Below are 24622 nucleotides of genomic sequence, written 5' to 3'. Positions count from 1 at the left end.
GTCTATTGTGGTCATCTGGGTTGTGATGCCTGCAAAGTAACAATCCAGGAATCTACAATCAATAATAAAATTGTTGTCTGCCTATCACTGTTTGAATGTTAATATCTTAGGGATTGTTGTACTTAGATGATTCTTTTGTTGATTGATACCATAGTCCTAAACCCCTAGAAATGGCTATTTATTTGACATGAACACTAATAAGTAAAAAAAATCCTGTGGTGAATATCAATATTGAAATGTAAAAGCCTTTTATTTTTAGGACTACATGCCTTTCCATTAGAAATATCAGTGACGAACTCCAGCAGTCTGTTGTGTCGGACAGCACCGAAGGATTGTTATGCACTATATTTTGATATTTGATATTTTGTCTCATTGTTTTGTTGTATCTCATTGTTCTGTTGTGTCTTATTGTAGGACCACTGCCACCGGGCAAAAAACCATTTGCAGTCAATAATAATAATAAACATAATCCCGAAAGCAGAGTCGCGTGTTTTGATCAGAACACTTACTTTACGGGTTGAGGGCACAAAGATGCCAGCGATGCTCCGGTACAGAACTGAGTCACACACACCCACCATATTGACCACTGCGTTGCTCCCCAGAATACCTATGAAATGCAGTGGTACTTCTTTCCAGAAGTGCTGCAAGAACTCTTTCACCTGAAAGACACGATGTACAGGCCTGAGCTTTTTTGGCAGCTCACTGATGGTTTGACCACTACGCAAACTAGGCGGTCGCCTAGAGCGACAAATACCTCAACGTCGTGGTTTATACAGGTCATCTAGTATAGATGAGGTGGCGAAATATGGAGACTACTGTGGGCTAAGACTGTAATGATCGTGCATAATGAATTAGGAAGGAAACGGATGTGGCCTACTTCCTTAAGGTACGATTCACCCTTTGCCTCGTGGAAACAAGGACATTATCAAACTATTCGTTTGAATAATTTTCCCGGGATCTTGATAAAATTAGTCAGAATTATAATTGCTCTTAAGTCGCTCTTATATTGGCCATTTTAAAAAAAATGTTGCATTTCAGTGCTGATAAATTAGGTCACTACTATCTTGTGCATCACTTATTTCTTTGTTCTTAATTTAGTTTTTCAAAGCTTCTTGTGTTAGAGACCTTCATTCCAGAGGTACTGAATTTCCACTTCAGTCAGGCTACAGTCGTGTTTCATTTTTATCCAGACGAATGCCGGGGGAGTATCTCCTTTCTAATCCGCAACTGTTACCAATTCCTAATCATCTTCCCATCTCATTTTATAATCTTCGTAGTCGAAAATAAACCTAGAATAATGTTTATGGTAACTTGCGCCGTGTAGTCTGATATAATTTTACCGACATTTCTAAGGTGGTTACTGCCTCAATCAACTGGTGATGGAGGCAGCAAGCACTTCTGAGATGTCGGTGAACTTCTACCAGTGTACACGATGCAACAACCCAAAAGACAATCATCTCCATACTTACCGCCGTGAGAACCTGAAATCTCACCAAGGATAAGTTATTTCGAATATAAGAGTATTTATTAAAGCTGTGATCTTGAAATTCACGAAACCATATCCATATTACTGCTCACTGACCCAACTATGGGGTTCTTCCCACAGCGGCCATTTGTCAGCTGCATTTATAAAATTAACAAACTTCTTGTTCCATTCGCTTTGAATTCCGCTGCTCTACACAATAAAGCAGTAATGCTCGTATCGTCGAAGGCGACATTGACAAAAGCGTTTTTCAAAGAACTGCTAATTCCCAATAAAAGTTTGATTTTTTTTTATTTTGTGGCCTTGGTTAATAAACAGGACATGTTATGTAAATATGTGCGTGGTTTATTGAACACAAATCCCATTTTCCACCCTCTCGTTTTCGAGCTACCGTGCTCCGTAAATTCTTCTAATATTAAATCTCACTTGTAACTTCAAAGGTCGCGTTTTCCATATAAATATTTCTGACAGGAATACATTTTTTATTTGGGTTCAAAGTAATTTGCTGAAGTTACATGTATTTTTTGTGTTTGTGAAACGTCTTCTCTTGCGATGGGGGAATAACATGATAGCAAATTACAAGTATTGGTAACAAGGTGCTAGGTCTAGTAGGTACAGTCAGCTGTCGCTTTACGACATTTCGCTCACACAACGAAGGGTATCCCTCCACTTGTCTCGACATCGGAACGCGAATTCGCTTAAAATATTCCGTACAAAATCTAAGACGTGCTAACGAAAACACAAAGGACTCAACGCCACCAAATCAGCCAGTGAAACTAGGGAAATTGTGTTTTTCCATTGCTGTTTGTAGGTCGCATTTCTGTTAAAACTATTTTATAATACACGTAATAATGTAACGTGTTCCATCTGGCTTGTATATTTCGTTTCGTGCAATAAAGTAGTTGATTTGTAAATTTTTGTCATTTTTAGGTCGTCTGGGAACGTAACCTCCAATTATAACATTGTGCTTATTGGGAATAGCGACTCAATTTATGACATTTGTTTTACGAACTCTCTCCAGGATCGTAACTGTTCGTAAGAGAGTGATGCCTGTAACGTATTCGAACCTAAGAATCATGAAGTGAATAGTATTTTGGTAATCAATAATTACAAATTACATTTGACATGTACCCTTCTTAACGAGTTCCAAAGAATTTGGAGATCACATAACGATGAATTTTGTACGAGTCGCTTGGGAGACTTGTTACATACGAGTAGTGAAATCTAGGAGGGAATTAGCCGGGATGTAGAAGCCAATAATACGTATGTTACCAGAGAGACCAAGGACATGTGAGTGTACCGGTAATATTTAGATGAGTGTTAAAGAGGTTGTGAGGGTTTTAGATGGACGGGCGTGGTACAAACATCATGACTAGTTTTAGCTGCTCTGAGAAATTAGCCCACATCCGCACAAATTACGTACAAAAATAACTTTTTTATTTAGATATGGATTTTATAATTTGAATAACTTCTCTGCATCGAACTTCATGGTGCAGCGTTTTGGGGGAAGATAAGATGCTTACAGAATTTTGCTCCCAAACCTATTGAAAAGCGGTCACTAGAAAGACCTATAAAGAGATTACAGAATAATATAAAGAGGAGATGAGTTTTGAGAAAGATAGTTTACAATAAATGACTTTGGTATTCGTAGCGATGAAGCTCTGGGTTCTACTACCAGGGAGTCAGGAAGTTTGTCGACTGCGTAGTTACCTCATCTAGCTCATTCCTGTAGATGGAGTTGAAGACCCGCAAGCAGTGGGCACGGTACATCGTGAAGAAGGAGCCGAAAAGTTGGTGGGAGATACTGGCTGGTAGAGTTACGTTCTGAAGGTTTGGAAATTCTATTACGGGAACATTTGTGGATGACACATTTGCCTTTGGCGATGCGGGATTCGTCGGCGGTCGAGGAGAGACCTGAAAACAGAAGAATACAGAAAATACGTTTATTCGTGGCAGAGTAGACTTTGTAGGATTTGGGGTTTTCACGGCGGTGAGTCTGAAGATTGCCGTCTTCTGGGTTGGGTTTTTGCGCCGTATAGTCTGGTAGATGTTTACCGACGTTTCAGAGGTCCCTGCTGCCTTCATCATCAGGGCAAGGACCTCTGAAACGTCGGTAAACATCTACCAGACTACACAGCGCAACAACCCAGAAGACAGAAATCTTCAAATAGAAACAAGTTACACATAAGTGACAAATTCTTATGACTAAACTGAATACATTAACAACTTCTTTATTCTCATCTTCGAGGTCTATAGCATAGCGTAAAACAATTGTTAAACGACAGGCAGAAACAACATTAAATGGTCCTCCAAGATCCTCAACAAATTTTAAGTGATCCAGGCAAAATGTTTGGAAACCACTGTCTTACATTGACAAAGTTAAAATAAAAATCTGAGTATATCTCCAGCGGCATAATATTCATACCGAGTCAGTCATACTGGATTCTGAAAATGATTTTCAGGATGAAAGTGGGTCAGTTGACATCTGCATGCAGACACACTCTTACAGTGCACTGGACATTTCTTCACATCCTATCTTTAGTTTTCCTGACGTCAACAAGCCTCTTAAGAATCTGTTCTAGCGATTACAAATTAGAGAAACAATTTACTTACGTGATTGTTGGCTCCTTTTTTCCCTTGTATGCTAAAACAGTTGGAAGTAATTAATTGCACTTATTACTTATAGACATGTCATAAGCAGTCAGTGAAGTTTTATGACATTTCAGGTGTGGAAATGCCCATATAAACACATGCAGACAGTTAATATCACACACACACAAAATGCCATGACGATACTAGACCACTGTTATAGGACTGACAAACCATATCCCTTGATACCTGAAGCTATTTGTGGTTTTATTTCTTTCTTTCTTTCTTTCTTTCTTCCTTTCTTCCTTTCAGCCTCTTTTACCCGTAGGTGTCGAGGTTTATTTATTCAGTTTCTTGATCTGTTTGGACAATGGTAAGACTCCTTGGATGGGTGATCAGCCCGACTCAAGACCTCTTCCTATACAAACACAGAAAGATGCGGACAAACATCCATGCCCTGAGTGGGACTCGAACCCACGGTCGTAGCAGTTAGGCGCACGAGGTCCATGCCTCAGACCGCGTGGCCACTGCGACCGGCATTTGTGGTTTTAATAAACAAAAATAGGAATTGGCATGGGAGAAGAAAGAAATATGTGTTTTCTAAAGCAAACGCAGAACTGAAATGGTTCAAATAGGGGTAACATTCGGTCAGTGAACAAAACTGAGATCAGCTTTTCTAACCTGTTGATACCATTTCGACTGTACTGCTCCTCGTAGTACACGGAGAAGTGCCGAATGCCAATGCCGTGGTAATGATACGTTGAGTAGCCTCTGGTTCCTAGACGCCTGTTTTTCACCATCTTGAACTTCTGACGAACGATCTACAAAATATACTGATATTTAGGATCTTATGTTTTTAACCTGGAAAGTCATACGTGTTTCCAAGAAATTAAAAATAAATACATATGTACAAAGAATTCAGACACTTCATTGCCGAAGTTAGCAATGTGTTGTAAACCATTGACAAAAGAAATGGGGATCACCTCCCTCCTTCCAGAAAAAGATAGACGAGTTTTTTGTTGAAAGTTAATGGAACAGACTTCATAAGCCTTGCAATTAAACTACAGTAGACTCCTGATTATCCAGGGGCGGTAACGGGGTTTGTATGGTTTAAACTAAAATTAATAATTAATTTAGAAAATCTGTTGTGAAAGTTAAAATGTTTAAAAATAAAGGGATAAAAATACAACGATATATTATTTAAAGTATTAACAAATTGTTACTAAAACCTGAAGTTTACAATAGAACGTTATTACTGTCCGTTGGAATCCTTTTATAAAAATAGTTGGTATGTACTGTATTAAATTTTATATAAAATCCTTTCTGTTAAATCGTAAATATTGAAAAATTTAAGTAGTGTATGGCTGTAAATAAACTTTCATATTTGCTACATTTGCGTATTTGTCTTTAATTTTTTGCGGATTAGCCAGGAAAACATATTTTCCAACGAACCTGGATTATCTAGAGTCTGCTGTACCTCTAAAAGATGATTTAACCGGAGTTTTCCTGAAGAACAAAGTTTTCTCACCTTACCAAAACTTGCCGGGTTTACAGGTATCATGCCATTTTTCTGACAGAAGTCACAGTAGTGCTTGTAGATGACGTTGCGAGGAATGCACACACCTTCAGCGGACTCATAGTTCTCCGATAACCAATTGAGAGTGAGCGGTGTTGAATGGGGGATCGCTTTGTTGTTGTCTTGCTGGCGCGCCAGCTGTGTTCCCTCTTCATCACCTAGTTTATTATAATTGGTCTGGCTCGACAACTCCGCTGTGAACACTTTATGAAACCTAAATGTCAAGTCTTGTTCAAAAGTTCTGCCTGTTTTAGAGTTAACGTAAAGTATAAGCAAGGACGTGATATAAATAAGGCAGATGGTCGCTTTCTCACTTCGGAGGCCCGTGCTCGTTTCCAGATAAATTATTTTAGGATGTATGGTGTTTAGAATGGACTTAATATAGGATTTTCTACGAGTCCTTAGATTTTCTACTGTCAGTATCATTCCACCGATACTCCATATTCACTATTGTATCATCTGGGAGCCGAACAAGGGACCCGTTAGTTGCCGCAGTTATACAGATACAGTCTCACCTCATCTTAAAAAAGGGAGTACCTAAGCACATGGTGGCAAAGGTTAAGTCTTTCCCCTGGCTAGAATCAGGACCCAGACATCCAGCCTGTAGTCTGTCACTGTACTGAAATATTCGCGGTATGTGGCTCCATAAGGTTGAAGCAATTTTAATGTTGAATACAAAGAAAGCTGGGTTTTTTCCTATATAAATCTTGCGCAATAATAACAACTTGTAGGTCTATTGTCCCATAGCTATGCGCTAGCAACAACCATTTTAGAATTCTATCTTAGAAAATATCCAGAAAAGACCGGCCTACATTCATTTGACTATAGTAGCCGCCACCAAATTGCATACTTCAAGGTCACAGAAAAAAAACATACAGTGTTCTTACGCGAACAGCGAAGCCCATGCGAGTGAAGACAGCTCAAACCTCGCAGTGTACTGGAGACTTAGAGCCGCGCGGTAGTGTGGGAGGTGAAGTCCTTCCGTAGCCTTGAAGCCTGTGATTTGGTGACGGCTACCATGGGATTGTCTCAACAGTGATTATGTTTTAAGGGTAGACGCAACAGCGGGGGACTGGAATCGATCTAATGCACATTGGAGTGCGGCCTGCATTCATTTGACTAGTCGCGCTTTTGTGATTCATTATTTTAATGAGCATGTAGTGTGCATTTAATCGTATTCGTGTACCTTTAGGCGCTTCTGCAGCAAATCGACGGAGTGCAACCGAATGAATACAGGTCGTAGAAGTGACGTCATCATGGACGCCACCCCCGACCCGCATTCCAATTCCATCCTGGGCCCCCTCGAGAAGAATGCACTCGTTAATGTCGTCCACCTCGGCACCTGGCATGGAACTTAGGTCCGCGAGTTGGCAGCTAGGCATGCAGACCCTGCTGTCTGCGTTTCGGACCCATTGCTCTGCCAAGCAATCAAATTCGATTAATGTAGGCTGAGCGTCTGTAAAAAAAATATTTTCTTCACGCACACACACGACAATCTGGTAATTAACTCCTTAGAACAGAGTCCTTTTTGAGAACATGTCAGTTTCTCAGAAGATCCAAAAATGTCTCGACTTCTATGGAATCTGAATCAGATATTTCATGTTACAAATGGATTCACGTGTTTTATTTTACTGTGTTATGGGTCCGCGACTTTATTCTTCTCGCTGCAGGTTATAGTTCCTCTTTCAGGTTTATTCTGCGATCTGCCCGAATCAACGTTTTCATCTGTAATTCTGACAGTAACGTCATATTGACCTCTATACTTTCACACGTGACATAGAATAACACATGTCAGCTGATGTTATTTTCGTTGACAGTGATTTCGTTTTCTTTTGATATGTTGTCCTAACGATCTGCGCTATGACACGTCTCTGTCATTGCTTTTACTGGCATTATTATTTGCGGCCGATGACAACAAAATATCCACTATTTGGATTAAATGGATTTTTTTAAGTTGAAATGCGTCACCTTTCCCTTTGTAGTTTCTTTCTTCAGAGAGACATGCGCACCTCCTACTTTACCTTACGTAAGGCGTCCATTGGTCAGGACAAAGGAATCTGATAGTAGGTATATACCTTATTATTGATATGACATTTTGTTATTCTCTGTTGACGTCTTTTCCTTTACCTTAATCATATTTCTGAGCCACGAATATGCAGCGCAGTTCGTCTTGAATCCCGAATTTTGTCTAATTTATTTTCATTTTTGTCTAAATTAGAAGTCAGCGTTGTGCTTTTTATGACTTCCAACTCGTCTCTCGTGTTTAGTGTTGAGACTGTTTTGCGCCTAAAATATATAAAACCATGCCTACAAACAAAACTGTTTGCACATTTTGAAAAACACATTAGTGCTAAACGCATTTCGACCTCAAGAGGTCATCATCAGTGGCAAAATCATTAATTCATTAGTCTGTCTATTAAACCATACATTTCATAAGACACGGTTTGTTATAAAAAGGTCGCACTTTATAAAACCTTAATTCATGTAATACCACACTGAACATTTAATTGCACGTGAGTTGTTGTATTATCTAAATTGAGTTGCTCAGCTTAATGTCCACTGGCCCAAAGTTTTACTTGAGGTTTCCGTTGTTGGTCCACGGTCAGCCGTGGTTGCGTTGACTGTGCCTGGATTGTGAACTTCAGCGTTGCGTGGGTGTTGCTGTAATACCCACGCGACGTTGAACTTTTATTATTTTGATTCTTCGTATCTGATGCAATCTTCTTACCTTTAGCTCTTAATATTTAAGCGTATCTGGAAATACTTTCAAGTGTTTTTAACCACCATATTTTAGCTTCCAGTCTATAAAACTTAATTGTCTTCTCTTTATCGACTATTATGCAGAAGTATTTTGGCTTCCAGATTTTAAAACTTAATCATCTTCATTCTTTTACCATGTTCAGCTTGTTTCAACGTTTCTTCCCATGTTCTGGTTCCATACTACACAAATTCTAATACTTTTCTTAGTTTATGCAGGAAAACCAGAATGCAGTTTACATATTTTCGAAATCTGTCTTCTTTCATTTTCTCTCTTCTGCGTAGCCCACACTTTCTTTACGGCATGTTTCGTATCCATAAACGATTTGTTAAAGCGTTGAAGTGACATGTTAAAGTGAATTGTGAAAGATTCTTGTGGAAGCAGGCGTACTTCTGCGCTTGGGTTATTATTCCCAGTTCATCATTCAGAGTAATCTTCTTAAGTAGGATTTGAGGTTCTAACGGCTTTGAGTACGAAGATGGCTGTCTTCTGGGTTGTAGTGGAGTGTAGTCTGGTAGAAGCAAGGACCTCTACAACCCAGAAGACAGCCAACTTGTAAATTGTTTCTTATAATTTTAATTTTTTGTGGGAGTGGTTGACACCCCTACGTATTAGGAACAGTTCTGTTCATGGTTTTCATAAATTAAGTTCAATTTAAAAGGAGGATGTTTACAGTCTGCATTATCATTATTATCCGGTAGATGTTAGGCCCGAACGACTGGAACTGAAGGGTTTTCGTGCTTTTCTTTAATTCTACATCATAGTTGGCTTAATCGAGTGTCACTGGACACTTCTAGAGCCTTTCAAAAATTACATATCGTTATTCGTACAATAATTGTATATTATATAAAATGTGCTTAATCCTTTATGGTGCGGGAAAATCTTTGAAAAGTCGATTGTATACTCGGCTTGTCAAAGAATAGTCCATTTTCTTTATGAAACCCAAAGGTTCATTACAGTGTTCACAAAAGCCCGCCACCGGACTCTATCCTGAGCTAGTACTTCCGCTGCATCTCTTTATTATAGATTATGAAGATAAAATTATTGTTGTTAGTGTTGCATAGCGCGGTATCTGCCAATATATCGGCTGTAGGGCGTGATATCTGTCTATGGCGAGAAATCTATCAATACATCGGTCGCAAACTCTGATATCTGTCAGAAGCTACACCTAACAGGTTTGTAAAGGTGTGGTGCTCCATTCTGTATGTGTAACTTCAGCTTTCGGGTGTGAGCCAAGTCATTTTTTGAGTATTAACCAATGTTTCTGAAAAAAATTGCAGTTGCCATATTGCCTTTCACTTTGAATATGACAACTGCAATGTTTACTGAAGCACTTGTTGAGACTCAACATTCGACGCTGCTCACACCCGAAAGCTGAAGTTACAAATTATACTCCAGCCGCGAAAATCCAAGGACTAAGACTATATTCTGTTGTTAGCCAGTCCGAGTCTTGGTCAGTTCCCTTTTGTCTTTACTGAGGACTGATGGTCTTTCCAGGTGCCATCTTAAAACTGAACGCGACGCTTTCGTTCAGAATTCTTTCTTATTCATTATTTTTGTCATCGTCCAGTCTCATTTGACACTATATAACTTTTGCCCACCAAACATCATTAAATTGCTTAAGAATTATATAATTCATACTAATATCGAGTTATTCCACATGATTTTTTTGGTCTCATTTTTCTATGTGGGGCTTGCTAGATCTTCGTATATAATAATGTACCCAGAAGAATTGAAAGGTGTTTCAGACTGACAGCATCGAGCTTTGACGGGGGTGAGATGGACAGAGGAACAACTCTATTGGCTTACAACAGTTGCCTAGCAACAAGATGGCAGCTTGAGGACGGGAATGAGGGTGGGCGTTAGCGTTGGTGGTTACACCGTTCCCCATGATGGTTGCTCTGTAATCGATATATCTATCCCACCTGTCGCTACCCCAGGTCACAAGACATTGTCAAGAAAGAAGCTGAAACAGCCGTCATATATGGCGTTCGGATAAATTACCACACTTTTCCCTGTCGTCAGCTCATTTCTATAAATTTCACGAATCACAAAATTACTTATAATTGCTCAAATTGTGGGTAGGCACATGGTAGCATAGCTTACTGTTAGTTTAGCGATTGCATTTTAGCAGAAATTGTCTCAATGACGCAGCAGCGAAGCTAAGAGGCACGTAGCATTTGAGGTTTCAAAGGCGGCGAGTTCTAAGATGGCCCTCTTCTGCGTCGTAATGCCGTCTAGTCTGGCAGAACCTCTGAAACGTTCGTAAACTTCTACCAGACTACACGGCACTACAACCTGGAAGACAGCCATCTTAACAGGCACATCTTTGAAACTGCTGGTGGCAATGCTCCTAGAAACGAGGCAAAAAGTTAAACTAGAGAATATAATTTTGAAATAATTTATATTCTTCATGTAGTCTGTTATCCAAAACGCGAAATATGTAAGGCTTAGACTATAGAATTACAATTTTATGAGCTGTAAGTAACTGATACGATCTCTTATACTGAAGAATAACGTGCATAAATAGTAAGTACTAGCAACGAGCCCGTTGAAATTTAACGGAAATTCATCTAACAATTTAAGCAATTTTATTCTTTTCATTATTATTTTTCTCTTGTGACCAAATTTTAAATCTCACCGAGATTAACAAAGACTTTTCTTTATTTCATAAAAATCTGTTGGACTTGGGATTTAGAAGATGAAATTCTTGTGAATACGAATATTTATTGCTGTCGTTAATATGAGTTCATTTGTTCCCTTCTCTTTTCCATGAATTAATGTAAATGAGAGTTTCTGTTACGCATTTCTGGTATCGAACCCTCCTAACGAACACCTGTTTCTTGAAAATAGCGCGCTACCAGGACAGTTTACGTCGAGTAGTTATGTTCACTGCGAAGGTTCTGCGTTCGATTCTAGGGTCTGGAGATCGGCTACGCTAACTGAGAGTTCTCGAAGCTGACATCCGTCTCTCCAGCCCAATGCTGAGACATTACATAATCTTGCAGTTTAAAAATAATCTTTGAACAAATCAAGAAGTAGCCGACAGCCATGTGTCATTTGACTCTCACCAAGATCCCTGCAACTCATTCACTCGGCCATGTTACACACGTGCTTAACACCGCGGAGTTCAGATTTATTCAGGGATATACACGTGGAATTTGCAGTGAACAGAATGATTCTGGGACGCATTATGTTTCGATTTTCCTTACCTATCACGTTACAGTTGCCCCATATCTTAAAGTGAGGGAAACGTATATTAACCTTTTAAAGATGAAGCTCGTTTAAATAATATTTAGTGATTCAGTCCGTACCGCAATGAAAACACCACTCTTTACCATTACAAAGATCAACTGGTCAGTGCTGTTTAAGGAAATAATCCCTGTTTATACTGAAAATCATACGAAACACACAAATATAAAATGAAGAGTTAATAATTGTCGAAGGAGTCAGCGACATGATCTTCACCAATTTTTATTAAAATGCGAAAGTGATAATTTTTAGAACTAAAATACGTGCATACTATTACGGGCAGTTCTCTTGAACGTCTTAACAAAGAGCATGCCAGTGGATATCACCCGAAATTTGTTTATTTAGTTCTGGGAGTCAGTACCATGATGCGGTCTCTCTAGTTTGAGATAAACCTAATGCCATTTCGTGTAGATGCTTGTCGATTTACGTGGTGATCTTTGGAAAAGATTATCTTTTTACAGTGATGTTCATTTTAGGAAAATATAGCCAAATATAATGACATGAAGACCGCACGAAATATTTTGCTTTTCTTGAATCATTTAAATTTTGTATGAGATATTTTTATGGTGACATCAACTTCATATTTTAATTAATACTTTTATATGTGCAAGATTAAATTAATATCAGCGTGCGGTCATACAGATCGAATCATGGGTCTATTAATTCAATAAAACGATACATCGTGTAAAACATATCGTGTTACAGATTAAATCAATTTAGCGGGAAATTGCATTTTCAAAACTAAGAGACTTTGGAATTTTAAAAAGCACCATATTTATGGTGAATGTTTTTAACGTTAGATTACTTATTCATAACATACATAAATGTGTTTTCAAATGATTTATATAATAAAGTTCGGGAACCTAAGACGGTGTATGTGTCAATAAGAGGAAAACATATTTTCCTCTTGTGATCAATTCAGCTCTGAAAAATCTGCACATAATGACCTTCAGACTTTGATGCTTTAGTAATTTGTTTTCCATGTTTTTGATCTCGAGATGAAATCCCCTCTGTTGAGTGTATCGTTGCAGTAAATTGCATTGTGAGCTGAGGCCTGCACGTGCTGAAAGTACTTTACAAAAGGTAATACTTGATGACTACGTCCCGTTTGATATGAAAGCCACTTCCCCTAGGGGAGTTTGCAGGTGGAAAATGATATCCAGCCACCAGTAGCAGCGCCCTTTGCTGTCAAGCTACAGCCCCTATGATGTAGTGCCCAATTCTCTGGTACAGCTCAATCAGGTAGCTCGCGGGGCAATGCCGTATACACCCCGCATTACATATGCAATATAATGTCCATTCCTCACGCGTCTGAATGAGATTATAAATGCATTTCTGAACTAAAGCTCATTAAATGTATGGTAAAGAAATTTCCTGTCTTTCAACGTAGAATGAAGGTGCATTACCATTTCATTAATTTTAATTAGTTTTAAACGAATTTATTTCCCCCTAAATAGTTACACGGAACAGAAATTTCCTCGAGAAACTAATAGTTGCTTAACTGGTCAATAAAGTATCAGTTTTTACAGAATTCTAAGGTTCATTACCATGATCACAAAAGGTCGTCTTTGGATTTTCTCACGAGATTTTAGTCGGTGTTCGTATGGATTTTTTGTTTTCCCTTAAGTAATTCCACAGAACAGTGTCGTCCATGAGAAGCTAATAGTTGCTAATCTAGTAAATAAATTCCTCGTTTTATAGAATCTGAATGCTCATTACCGTGTTCACAAGATCCCGTCATTAAATCTTATACTGAGTTATATAAATCCAGTCCATTTTAATATTATCCTCCCATTTTCGCCCAGTTTTCTCAAATGGTTTCTTTACTTCAGGTTCTCCGAATAAAACTTCGTGTACATTTCTCATCTGTCCATGCGTGCTATATATCCTTCCTATCTTAACCTTTATTTGACCATATTAATAATATTTTATGATATAGATTATTAAATTTTTCAATGTAAAGTTTTCTCTGGCCTATTACTACTTTCCTCTAAGTTTAAAATATTCTCCTTGGCGTCATCTCAAAAATCGTCAAACAGATGTTCTCCTTTCAGGTTCTACACTCATACAATAATGGCCCAACAAGTACATGTCCTGGCCACCCCTTTGTTCTCGATGAGGTGAAAAGTAAAAATTATAATTATTGTGCAGTTACACTTCAAATACTATGACACATTCATACTTATATTCAATACCGATTTATGAAAGCACAAAGTTGATCAAAGAGCTATTGCTGCCGACGTTTCCACGGAATTATGCAGGGACAGAGCGTTTGTGTTTGCCGTGTAAGCCCGGCCAACACTTTGCGACACGAAAACTAAGAAGCTTTAATTTCGTAGTTCAGCGCCGGACCCAAAGATAGCTCTATCTATTGGGCCCAACGGAGTAGGTACCTGAAGACGGAGATAGAGCCCCATCTCCGAAACGTCGTTTATATTTTATTATTTTACTATACGATAGAAAATATCCAAAGAACCTTTTATTTGATACGTAGTTTGTTCTTTTACCATCGTCTCGCTTTTCGATAAAAGCAAAACGTTTCGTAAGCTAGTATCTGCTTCCGTCATCAAGTAGAAAAATGAAAGCTACAATGTTGGGCCCATAAGTTGCAGCCGATCTCAGTTTTTGGAGTGGACGTCCTCAGAATGCCTGCATCTTCTCATTACTTGTGGTACCAGCATCCCTTGTGGATGATGACTAAGCAGATTCAGGTGACTCATCTCAACAATGACCAGCCTCAGGTGTATATTCAAGAGACTAGGCTTCTAATACAGTATCCAACGAAGGGGTGAGCACCCCTGTTGCAAATTATTACCGTCACATAATGATGGCTTCACAGTGGGAGGGAAGCCTGAGAAACATTCAATCACCCCTTCACTTAGTTTTGTTGTAACTTATTCGACAACACGACCACCTCCTGTTATGGAAACAGAGAAAGCTGTTGCTGCAAATGATCAAACAGCGCGTTTTATGGTTCGATCCCTGGCTCATGTAAGTCATGTCCCGCACCTCTAATTACTATAAAGCGTAGATATAATAATTCAGAACAATGCCTTCATACGTAATGTGCAAACTGCAAGGTACTGAAAATTTGGGTGAGATTTGGCGCTTTCACAGAGCTGAAAATCTTTGGATTTTGATCTTCCGAGTTCTGACACTGTGTAGTCTTGTATGTGGTGATGAACGTTTCTGAGGAACGTGTTGTCTCTGTCGTGAAGGTAAAAAATGAAGGCGATAAGTGTCTCTGGAATATTGGTAACAACTTAGAGCGCGGCGTCATCGCACAGAAGACAAATGAACTACGTACTCAAACTTGCGACGACCTGTTAACGTTTATTTATTACTAATTTAGTTACCTGAAACTCAAAGAGAGAAATGTGTAGTTGTGTAAATACACATAGGCCGTAAATATTCCGTATACATACCGTAAATAAATAAGGAAAGTAAACTAGATACATGAAGCAGGAGGTCAAGAACTTTCCCTCATTCTGTGGAACCTGAAGATTCCATGTCATGTTCACGAGCCACTGGGATCAATCTTAAGACATATTAAAACTGTCGACTCCGCCATAATCTATTTCTTTAAAGTCCGCTTTAATATCTGTTCAAAGGTTATTTATCTTTAATTTTTCTGTAAAACGTTTATCTTCTCCATCGGCCATACAGCGTCGAAAGTTAGGATGACTCAATGACGAAAAAGAAATCTGAAAACGCTATTGTAATTTATTAAAATAATGACGTATAGTAGATTAAAAATTCTTAACAGTGGTGCTGCCTAACTACCAAAATTGAAAACCAGTGCACTACAGATATGCTCCATTTTACTTTAATCTGTGATAAACAGGTTTAAATTTTAAGTCTCGTTTATTTCGTCACAATATTTTCTGTCATGATTTGTCCGAGGGAAGCACCTTTAATTATTTATTTATTTATTTCGCGTGCATAGACTTCCCCACCGTCTCCTAACTTACTCATTTCCAAACTCTGTGGAACAGAGTCCTTCTTGGGAACCTAATGGTATCTCAGCTAGTGAAGAAATTAATCTCCTTCAATGGAACCCGAATTTTTATTACCTTGCTCAAAAGAACTGATATTTTGTAGTAGTTTTGCTTTCTCATTCATACTTTTATGTACCACAATTTTATACCTCATTTTTATATCTAATTGCTGTGTTGACTGTATCTTATTCAGTTTATTACTTACTCCTAATATTGTTACTGTCATTACTTTTTATGTTCGAATTTTGCTACTCTCCCAGATTCCGTACAAAAATTGTATTCACGAAGTAATTAGGAACACACAGACTTTGTGTAATGCTTCCTGTAATTCAGTTTAGCCTCCCATCTAAAAACAGAAATTAAAATGTATAAAATTAGTTGCAATTTTGTAAATGTGTAAAACTTGTTCTCACCCGTTGCATGAAGAATGTGGACTGAGGACATTTGAGACAATAGTTGAGAAGAATATATAGACCTAAGAGGAAGGAAACAACAGAATTGTGAAGACGAGGCTACATTATGAGGAGCTTAATAATTCTATTCTTTGGCCAAATATCAGGTGCGATCGGAAAGTTTCTAGACTGCACGTATAAAAACCCGTACACTTATCTCAGGTATTAAATTCATCCATCACCCTCGAAGTAGTTCCCCTGGGAGTGAACACAACGATCCCAGCGCCGCTGCCAAGCCTGGAAGCATCCCTGGAAATCTTTCTTTGTCAGCCTGTCAAGCACCATCTGCGATTCTGCCTGAATCTCTTGCCAAAGACTCGCCAAAACGGCTACGGAAACCTATGAAATGCTAAAGCAAGCATTTGGGGAGTCCGCAATGGGTCGTGCACAAACTTTTGTGTGGCATTCACGTTTTAAAAATGGCCGAACCTCTGTCGATGATGACAAGCGTTCTGGACGACCATCTTCGAGCACAACGCCCGAAAATGTTACGAAGATTCGGCAGGCCATTCACGAAGATCGACGTCGTACCATCAACGACTTGTGCGACATTGTTGGGATAGCCTATGGGAGGTTGCGTGAAGATGTGAGACGGAAGCGGCCGGCAAAGAGGCGCAACCACAACTGGCTGCTGCATCATGACAACTCGACAGCGCACACCCCCCTCAAAGTTCGGCAGTTTTTGGCCTCAAACACCATGGCCGTCATCCCGCACCCTCCTTATTCGCCGGATTTAGCTCCGTGTGACTTCTTCCTCTTCCCAAAGATGAAAATTCAGCTAAAGGGAAGGAGATTTGAGACGATAGAAGAGATTCAGGCAGAATCGCAGATGGTGCTTGACAGGCTGACAAAGAAAGATTTCCAGGGATGCTTCCAGGATTGGCAGCGGCGCTGGGATCGTTGTGTTCACTTCCAGGGGAACTACTTCGAGGGTGATGGATGAATTTAATACCTGAGATAAGTGTACGAGTTTTTATAGGCGCAGTCTGGAAAATTTCCGATCGCACCTCGTAACGTATTATTAGGGCGATCAAATCAAGGAGGATAAGATTCTCGGGCCATTTAATACGCAACGGAAACGTGTGGTGGCAGATTTGTAGTTCAAAAACCTAAAGAGAAGAGAACACATAGAAGGCTGGAACATACATTCACGGACATAATTAAGATAGATCTTAAGAAACAGCAGTCCGATGACGTTGACTTACCCAGATTTAGCTCAGAATAGGGTAAAGTGTCGTAGTGCTTTGAAGACGACTGTGAAACGTCGGCTCTCATCAAAGACACAGATTGTCTTAATCAGGCCTACCTGAGCGACTGTCAGCTATTTAGGGACTCTTTTCTACGTGTGCATGAGCGTATTTCGATTTTAATTTGTAACAAATTTATTAAAGCGCGGTTAGACAGCAAAGTTAAAAATGTCAACTCAATTTTCAGAAATGTCCTGTTTCCGACAGTGTTAATTTCCTAATGCTACGTTGGAGGCTGAGTTTGAAAGCTAAAATTAAGTTCTGACAGTGACGACTCTGGTAGCAAGATATGCAAACGATGCTATTGTGACGCCTGTGGTGAGGTCTTACGGAGTCTGCATTTGACGAGAGTCTGGAGTCAGCCAGTCTGTTTTGTCTTGGTGCGTTTGGCAGAAATCTGGCGACAGTCGCCATAAAAATGCTTTCAGATTTAATTTAGGTTATAAAGAAATTTTATGAATGTACTTTAAACACGATTTTCAAACATAATGCTGCAGTAAATTGTCTTACTGTTCAACAAGGCCGTGGTCTAGGCAACACGGAGTTTTCCTCCGGGGGCTTCCCCGGTTTCTCCGTGGCATCCCAACAATTACTCCATTCACACACAGAAGAAGGCAATGGCAAACCACTTCTGGATCATCTGCCAAGAACGTATATGAACAGGTCCCAGTCCGAGAAAAGGATGGAAGGATCCTGTTCATATGGATCTGTCGTCAGACAGAACACTAAATAATAATATAATAATAATAACTCTGACGTGTCATACGCTGTTGTGAGGAAACAGCAATATTTCGTGTTGAAGAGGTGCTAATTGTAAATAATGGAACGAGGCCCTCACCTGGGTTCACACGAGGTTGATAGAGAAGGCGACTGGCTCCCACAGGGTCCCCTGGGCCACAGCGCACACTACACATAACGTCTAACCTCCTCAGGCTTCCCTTTCAGTTTGAATTATGTTACCTTTACACGCTCCAAAGCAACAGGCATGAAAACAGCCACCAACCACAACTGTTCTTTCTCACGCATGCGTTGCTAAACAAGACTGAACTCCACCCTACATATTATGTGCCCCTCCCACTTGTACCCTTCAACATCTTTAACCCGCCCCAAATATTGCTTGCTATGGTGCCACTGTATAGCAACTCTGGTAGAGTTCAACATTTCATTTCATTTACGGGGTTCTGTATTTCTTATATATCTCTCCAGTCTCTGTTACGTCATATTAAGCGAAATCAATTTTGGTATTAGAAACATACTGAGAATCTTCCAGTAAGCTTCTACGAGCCATGAAAATCTATATCCGAAGTACATACCATACCTTATTATATGCTCTACCTACGCTGAATAAACATTTTCAAATGTGTTTTTTGGCGTTAGGCCAGTTATCGTCTACGCAGACAAACGTTGGGATGTGCTTACATAATTCATGTATATGTGATAATTTATTGCGGATACAAAATTAATGTAATGACATTACATCTAGGCCTATAAACTTAATCTTACCGCACACAAATATTTGTACTGTATTTTTAAAATTGAAAATATGAATTTAAAATAAGAATTGAAGACGGAGTTTCGTTTGAAGCAGAATTTACTGTTGGACTGTTAAGAACCGAAATTAACTTAGCCCTACAACATTTAATATAGACACCCCCAACCCCCAGAAAACACTTTATCGAAATCAGCTGAGAAGTTTCGCTCTTCAAATTTAAGGAGATCAAATTGCCCGTGCTTGTTATGCAACCCCTCCGACCCTGGTGTATGCCATGTTGTCTAGTCGGTCTCGCAGGCGTTAGTTGTGTAGCCTGTGCTTTATTTAAACGGATAATCCAGACGTATGTGTGTTTCATCTCCGACTTAATAAAATTTTTCAAATAAATTTAGTATAATTATGGTCTTCACCGAAAGTTATCAGACGAATTTAATTTTAATTCGTATCAATTCGACATAATATAAAATATTTAATTTTAAAAAATTTTACTAAAGAAACTTTTCTGTATGATCCGTTAATTTTGTCCTCCTCGTGTTACGTGTAAACTTCTTAATTTGGGCTAATAGATATGTTTATTGCTTGTAAATGGTGCTTGAAATCAAATTATTATTAAGATGGAATTTGATTCCGGTTTGAGAAAGTATTTTCATTGCGGTGATGATTTTCAAAGTTGGAAAATGCTTTTTAGAAAACATGCATATATTATTTTAATATTCTGGTGCAGAATTCTCTGTGAATTTAAAAAAAACTTCAAGAATGTCGGCACTCATGATAACTAATTGATGAATCGATCAGTATTTGAATAAATTGGCTGCTGGTACCTTCCAAATCTGATACCGATTTTAAAACTAGTTACAACGACAGCGGGATTTATATTGTTAATATCACTGCTCGAAAGGTTGAATATTTATTCAAATGGAAATGCTCATATTTCAGTGTGGCTGGTGCAGGCAGGGGCCATCAGAAGCGACGGAGAATTTTTCCAGTAGACTGCATTTTGCTAGGCAACCGAATAGAAATACTACTGAACCGAAGCTAGATGTCACCGCTACTATGACGCTCATCTTGAAGGGAGGGCATTTCTTTATGAGATACAAAGCCAAATTCATAAAACCTGGGGGAAGCTAAATATATTTATATACATTTCCATATTAATCTTGATTTATTGGCAAGGGATTTATATTCAGTGTTTCTGCTTCGCTAACAATAATAGACCTATGGGCTGGTCAGGACGGGAATAATAGCAATGTTTCAACATAGGAATCAATAACTTTTGTGAACTTGTTCCGAACGATTTGTAATTATGACTTATTTAAGACGCTATTAGTAGGCCAGACTAAGTAGAGTCGATTTATAATGTGTTAAGGATATGGTCGTATTCTATTTTAAGGTATTACCCTGGCATTTATCTCGATTGATTGAGGAAAATGACGAAGAACCTCAGTCAGGAGAGTCGGTTTCCGGGTCACGAAATTGTCTTTCCGTATTTTAATAAATCACACCCTGACGACGTACGGTTTTCTGCTTGCAAGATGTTCCAAAACTTTGACCATTACTCAGCTGGTTAATAATTTTATTTCATACGTATTCTATGTAAATATTTATCATGTTTGATATGTTTTATTAATGCTGTATTGTTGTAACAGACAAATTTAACAGGTTTGACAACCTTTTAGCAACAAATAATGAATTATTAAAATAACAAGCATCTGAAAAAATGCGAAATGCGAAAGGCCTAATGAGGCAGGAACAAATTAACAAAGAAACCACAGCGCTGACTGAAGAGATGAGAAAATATGTGAATATCTCAGTACTATTACCAAATTTATGAAGTGTTGTTAAAATGTGTAAAAAAGCTCTTCATTTCTGTTGAGAAACAGTGCTCTGTTAATAAAATGTTTTTTCGAGATAATTTTGAACTAAGGAGAAGTTACTGGAAAACATTTCATTGACATCTGCCTACCTAACAAGGCTTAGCAAAGAAATGGATGTTGTTGTTGTTGTAGTAGGTAGTTACTAACGTATCGTCTTTCATCTGAAACGCTGGTAAACAACCTATACGACAACTGAATCCAAAAGACCACAATTTATGTGTTTACCGTGAAAACCGCAATTTCTTATGGGTGTATTAGACAATCAACCTGATATTATTAGGTCGATGAAACCGAGAAGAATGGATGATTGGGATTTGTAGCACGGAGAAACGAGAACTGCATATAACATTTTGAATAGAAACCCCAGGGTAAATTACATTAAGATAGGACTACGCGTAGAATACATGGGAGAACGTTGTTGAATAGGGCATTAGAAAACATTAGGGTGATTTGCTCCGGGTACTTAGCTAGTGAAATGACTATCAGATTATAGCGTTGAGGTCAATTTTGGTATCGCCATTGGTTCCATATGCAATAGCGAAATTTCTTCTTGCGGTTTGAGCAGGCTATGAAGGTTAACTTTTACGTCACCACGAGTATTAAGGTGGGCGAAACATTTTTTTTCGAAGGTGACAATGTATAAAACTTGTTTGGTTGCAATAGCAGATTCTTTTACTATATCAGTTGTTGATATCTGCGTTTGTGATGTACAGTCCATGTAGTCGTTCTTCTCCGATAGTACTCCTTAAATACATTTTAGTTTAATGTTAACAGGATAATTCAGTGCGTCGGTAGTCGCCAGGTATGCACATGTTTCGTAAGCCAGCTTGGATGCATCAGAGAACATGTTCATGTCTATATGCGAGGGTCACTACCTTTCTAGTATTGCGGACCCCCTGCCCAAAATAATTTAATTTTGATTAAATAAAATAAAAAAAAATAAATACAGGTAAAAGGTGTTTATATTTTTACTCCAGTAAAAATTTTGACTGAAAAAACTCAAAACTTGCAGCAATACAAAATTAAAAAGTAAAAAATTATAACTTTCTCAACCCGTGGAACCCTGGTTTGTAAATACTGGTCTACACGATGTTTCCTAAGCTCAGAGCTAGTATGGTGCAAAGAAGCACTGCAGGTTTCGCGGTGTCGATACTCGGAGCCCTGGGCGGTTACCCTAGTAGGAATGGTTGTATTAGTAGAGGAGAGGGTGATTTAATCCCCCAGTCCCACCCTTGGTTGCGTCACTGCGCTGAAATCATTTGGTTAAACGCGTAAATAATGCTGACAACATGAGCTAGGTTGTACTATGTGGCTGTACTGTATGTGATCCGTGGCTGTGCTGGACTAGAGTACGGTTCGTATGTGGTTTGCGTTTGTGCTGACGAGCCGCTGAGTTCCAGACATTTCTGAATATACGACTGAAACATTTAAATTTGTTAATGACAGTACGCCGCAGAGAAATTTACCGACCTCTCTCACCTTTGGTTCCATAAAGAAGTGGGAAATTCTTTCCGCGAATATGTTATCTATGCTCGTTGTACTACGTTTCATCTGTGGTTACTGCTTCTCGGAAATAGGTTACCATTTCAGTTCCCTTTAATTTGGGTACACTGAAGAAGTATGCCTTATGCCTGCTCTGAGGAGAATGAGTTACAGTTCGAAAACTGTTAGGTTGTGAACCGAGATTAAGTTGTTTGTTTGCGTGGGTGTTCAGTGTAGTAATATCAGTAAGTACGTCTAACCTAACCTAACCTATCTTGTAGTATTTGAAAGGTGGACTACGGGAGCAGGTATATTAATACAATTGGTATATAGGATCACGTGTCAGAATGTTTTACCATTAGGTTAAGATCTGGGTCAGGAGAGAGGAAGTGAAACAGCCCCTTTAAGGGGCCAGAATGGAAGGTAGGATCAAGAGGAAGGTTTGTTCTTGGAGAACATTTTTGTACATTCCTCCATGGTGTGAACAAGTGGTTTTTATGACTTGCTCAGGGAGAACACATCCTTGGTATTGATGTTAGGATGGTTACTGATCTCTGTTGCTTCTCTGAGTAGGATTAAATTAAATTAAATCCAATCCGTGGCGTAACAGCTCCAGAGAGCCAAAGCCGACTAGCTTGACTGCTGGCCCCACGTTCACATGCCTAAGCAGAGGTGAACTATCATCCAACCAGATATAGGGTGACGTGTGGTGTGAACCCCCAGCCATTGCTAGTTTCCATGACCGGATTACGCTACCCATTGTAGCTCCCCAATTTCCTCACGATGCTGGGTTGGCACTGGTCCCATACACCGGTCGAAAGCTCATGAGAAAATTTCTTCTCTCCCAAGACTCGAACCAGCGCACATTCCGTATCGCCGGTCCGAAGCATGATGCCTCGTGTTATTTAGCAGGATGTCATGGCCCATGTTGATGCTGTATTAGCCCATAGCTGACTTTTCTGGGTGATAAAGCTGGATATGATGGTGCTTCTTGACCCTAGTTTCAGTGGAATGATCAGTCTGTCCAGTGTAAACCTTTCCACACTTACAGAGGATGTTGTAACCATCCAATATTTTAGCAGCTAGGTGATTGGTGATGAGCTGGAGGAAATGAGACTATTCTTAGTGAGATGGTTACTCTCTTGGTGTCTTCTGGGTTGTTGCAGCGCGTAGTATGGTAGATGTTTACCAACGTTTCAGAGATCTTACTGCTTCTGTCTTCAGGGTGATTCATGACCTCTGCTGAGTATGTTTTATCTAATAAGGTTAATGGATGTGTATATATTTATATAGTCTGTTTATGTGATTGATTTTAATAAAATTTTGTTGACATAGAGCTGTAGTCTTTCATTTTCAGCTGTTATTTTAGTTAAGTTTGTGTGTCATTTTGTGTTTCCATCTCGCTGTATGTATTTGTGGTATAATTTATGTAAACTTAATTTGTTTGAAACTAGTTAAAGAATGTTGTATGTGCGTGCGCATGTATATATATATATGTCCTTTTCCCCCTCTAGGATATTAATCAGATCAAACTAAAAATGAGATTGAACTGCAACCTTAAAATTCCAGCCAGAGTCCCACAGAAAGAGCCTGTTCCTTTCAAAGAAATCTTACCATTGAGATTGAAGGAAACAGTTTCAGGAAAAGGGGACAAAACTTCAGGTTTGTGAAAATGTTATTTGTGGTTTGTACTAAATTTTAATTACAGAATTTAAGATTGTAAAATAGACTTAATAGTAGTAATTGTGCTTGTGCAGGCAAGCAAGAATAGATCTTTTCATGACTAGTTGGTATGTGAAGGTCCCAGCAGATATTTCTAAAACCAACTACAAGTTGAATATGATTATTTTTGTCTGATAGGCAATTTAAGGAGGAACTATAAATTCTACATCTGAACCCTAATTATGACTCTAAGTCAAATCATGACAGTTTTTACACCAAATATTTAGAATGTGTTAATGTTACCTTCCTAAGAAAGATTCCATATATTTAGTTGGTTCTAGATGGAAGGGGTAACATTAAACTGGACCTTACAGAAATATGCAATGGTGGTATGGTTGGGAGTCATCTGGTTCAGAAGGTCCACTGGCAGGTTTATATGATTACATTAATAATTTGGGTTCATAAAATCATTAAAGTTATTGAAGCTGAAGAATAAGAAACTTTTCAAGTAATTCCATGAGCTGAGTGATTAGTTTCTAATTGATAGTTTGTGAATTAGTCATATGCAATATTAACACTAATTTATTTTCTAATTTTACATAATTTTTGTACCAACAACTTCATAATAAAAAGAATTATTGCTTTCCTCACATAAAATTTACATTCTTATATGAACTTTTTGAACCTGCCATGTGTCAGAGGGTTGTCCATTACTACTGTAGGGAATCTTTGGAAATAATTTGTGTAACTGAATAGA

The 24622-nt window shown here is 38.7% G+C and overlaps 2 protein-coding genes across 3 annotated transcripts in view; one reads left to right on the top strand and one right to left on the bottom strand.

Annotated features, from left to right (window-relative positions):
- Positions 1-24622, top strand: part of LOC110828221 (small ribosomal subunit protein mS37) — a 29525-nt gene that overhangs the window by 3019 nt on the left and 1884 nt on the right. The window contains exons 1-2 of one of the 2 annotated variants that reach the window (XM_022060737.2): positions 22103-22448; positions 23718-23865. In XM_022060737.2, coding sequence (XP_021916429.1) covers positions 23742-23865 — 124 coding nt within the window. In that variant the 5' untranslated portion in view covers positions 22103-22448; positions 23718-23741. Of the gene's footprint in view, positions 1-22102; positions 22449-23717; positions 23866-24622 lie in introns of those variants that run through there. The other variant, XM_087356129.1, reaches the window with a different exon arrangement.
- Positions 12-7030, bottom strand: LOC110828231 (transcription factor RFX4). The gene is made up of 7 exons (XM_087356079.1): positions 6835-7030; positions 5601-5851; positions 4754-4893; positions 4097-4127; positions 3194-3397; positions 510-659; positions 12-29 (listed from the first exon to the last, which is right to left on the bottom strand). Exons 1-7 carry the CDS (start codon positions 7028-7030, stop codon positions 12-14), a joined length of 990 nt encoding a protein of 329 aa, XP_087212205.1.

The sequence above is a fragment of the Zootermopsis nevadensis genome, unplaced genomic scaffold, assembly GCF_977971745.1.
Source record: "Zootermopsis nevadensis isolate Lab colony 2312 unplaced genomic scaffold, Znev_1.0 Znev_ptg000025l, whole genome shotgun sequence".
Taxonomy (NCBI): Eukaryota; Metazoa; Arthropoda; class Insecta; order Blattodea; family Termopsidae; genus Zootermopsis; species Zootermopsis nevadensis.
The sequence above is the reverse complement of the archived record's forward strand: the minus strand, read 5'-3'. Positions and strand labels throughout refer to the sequence as shown.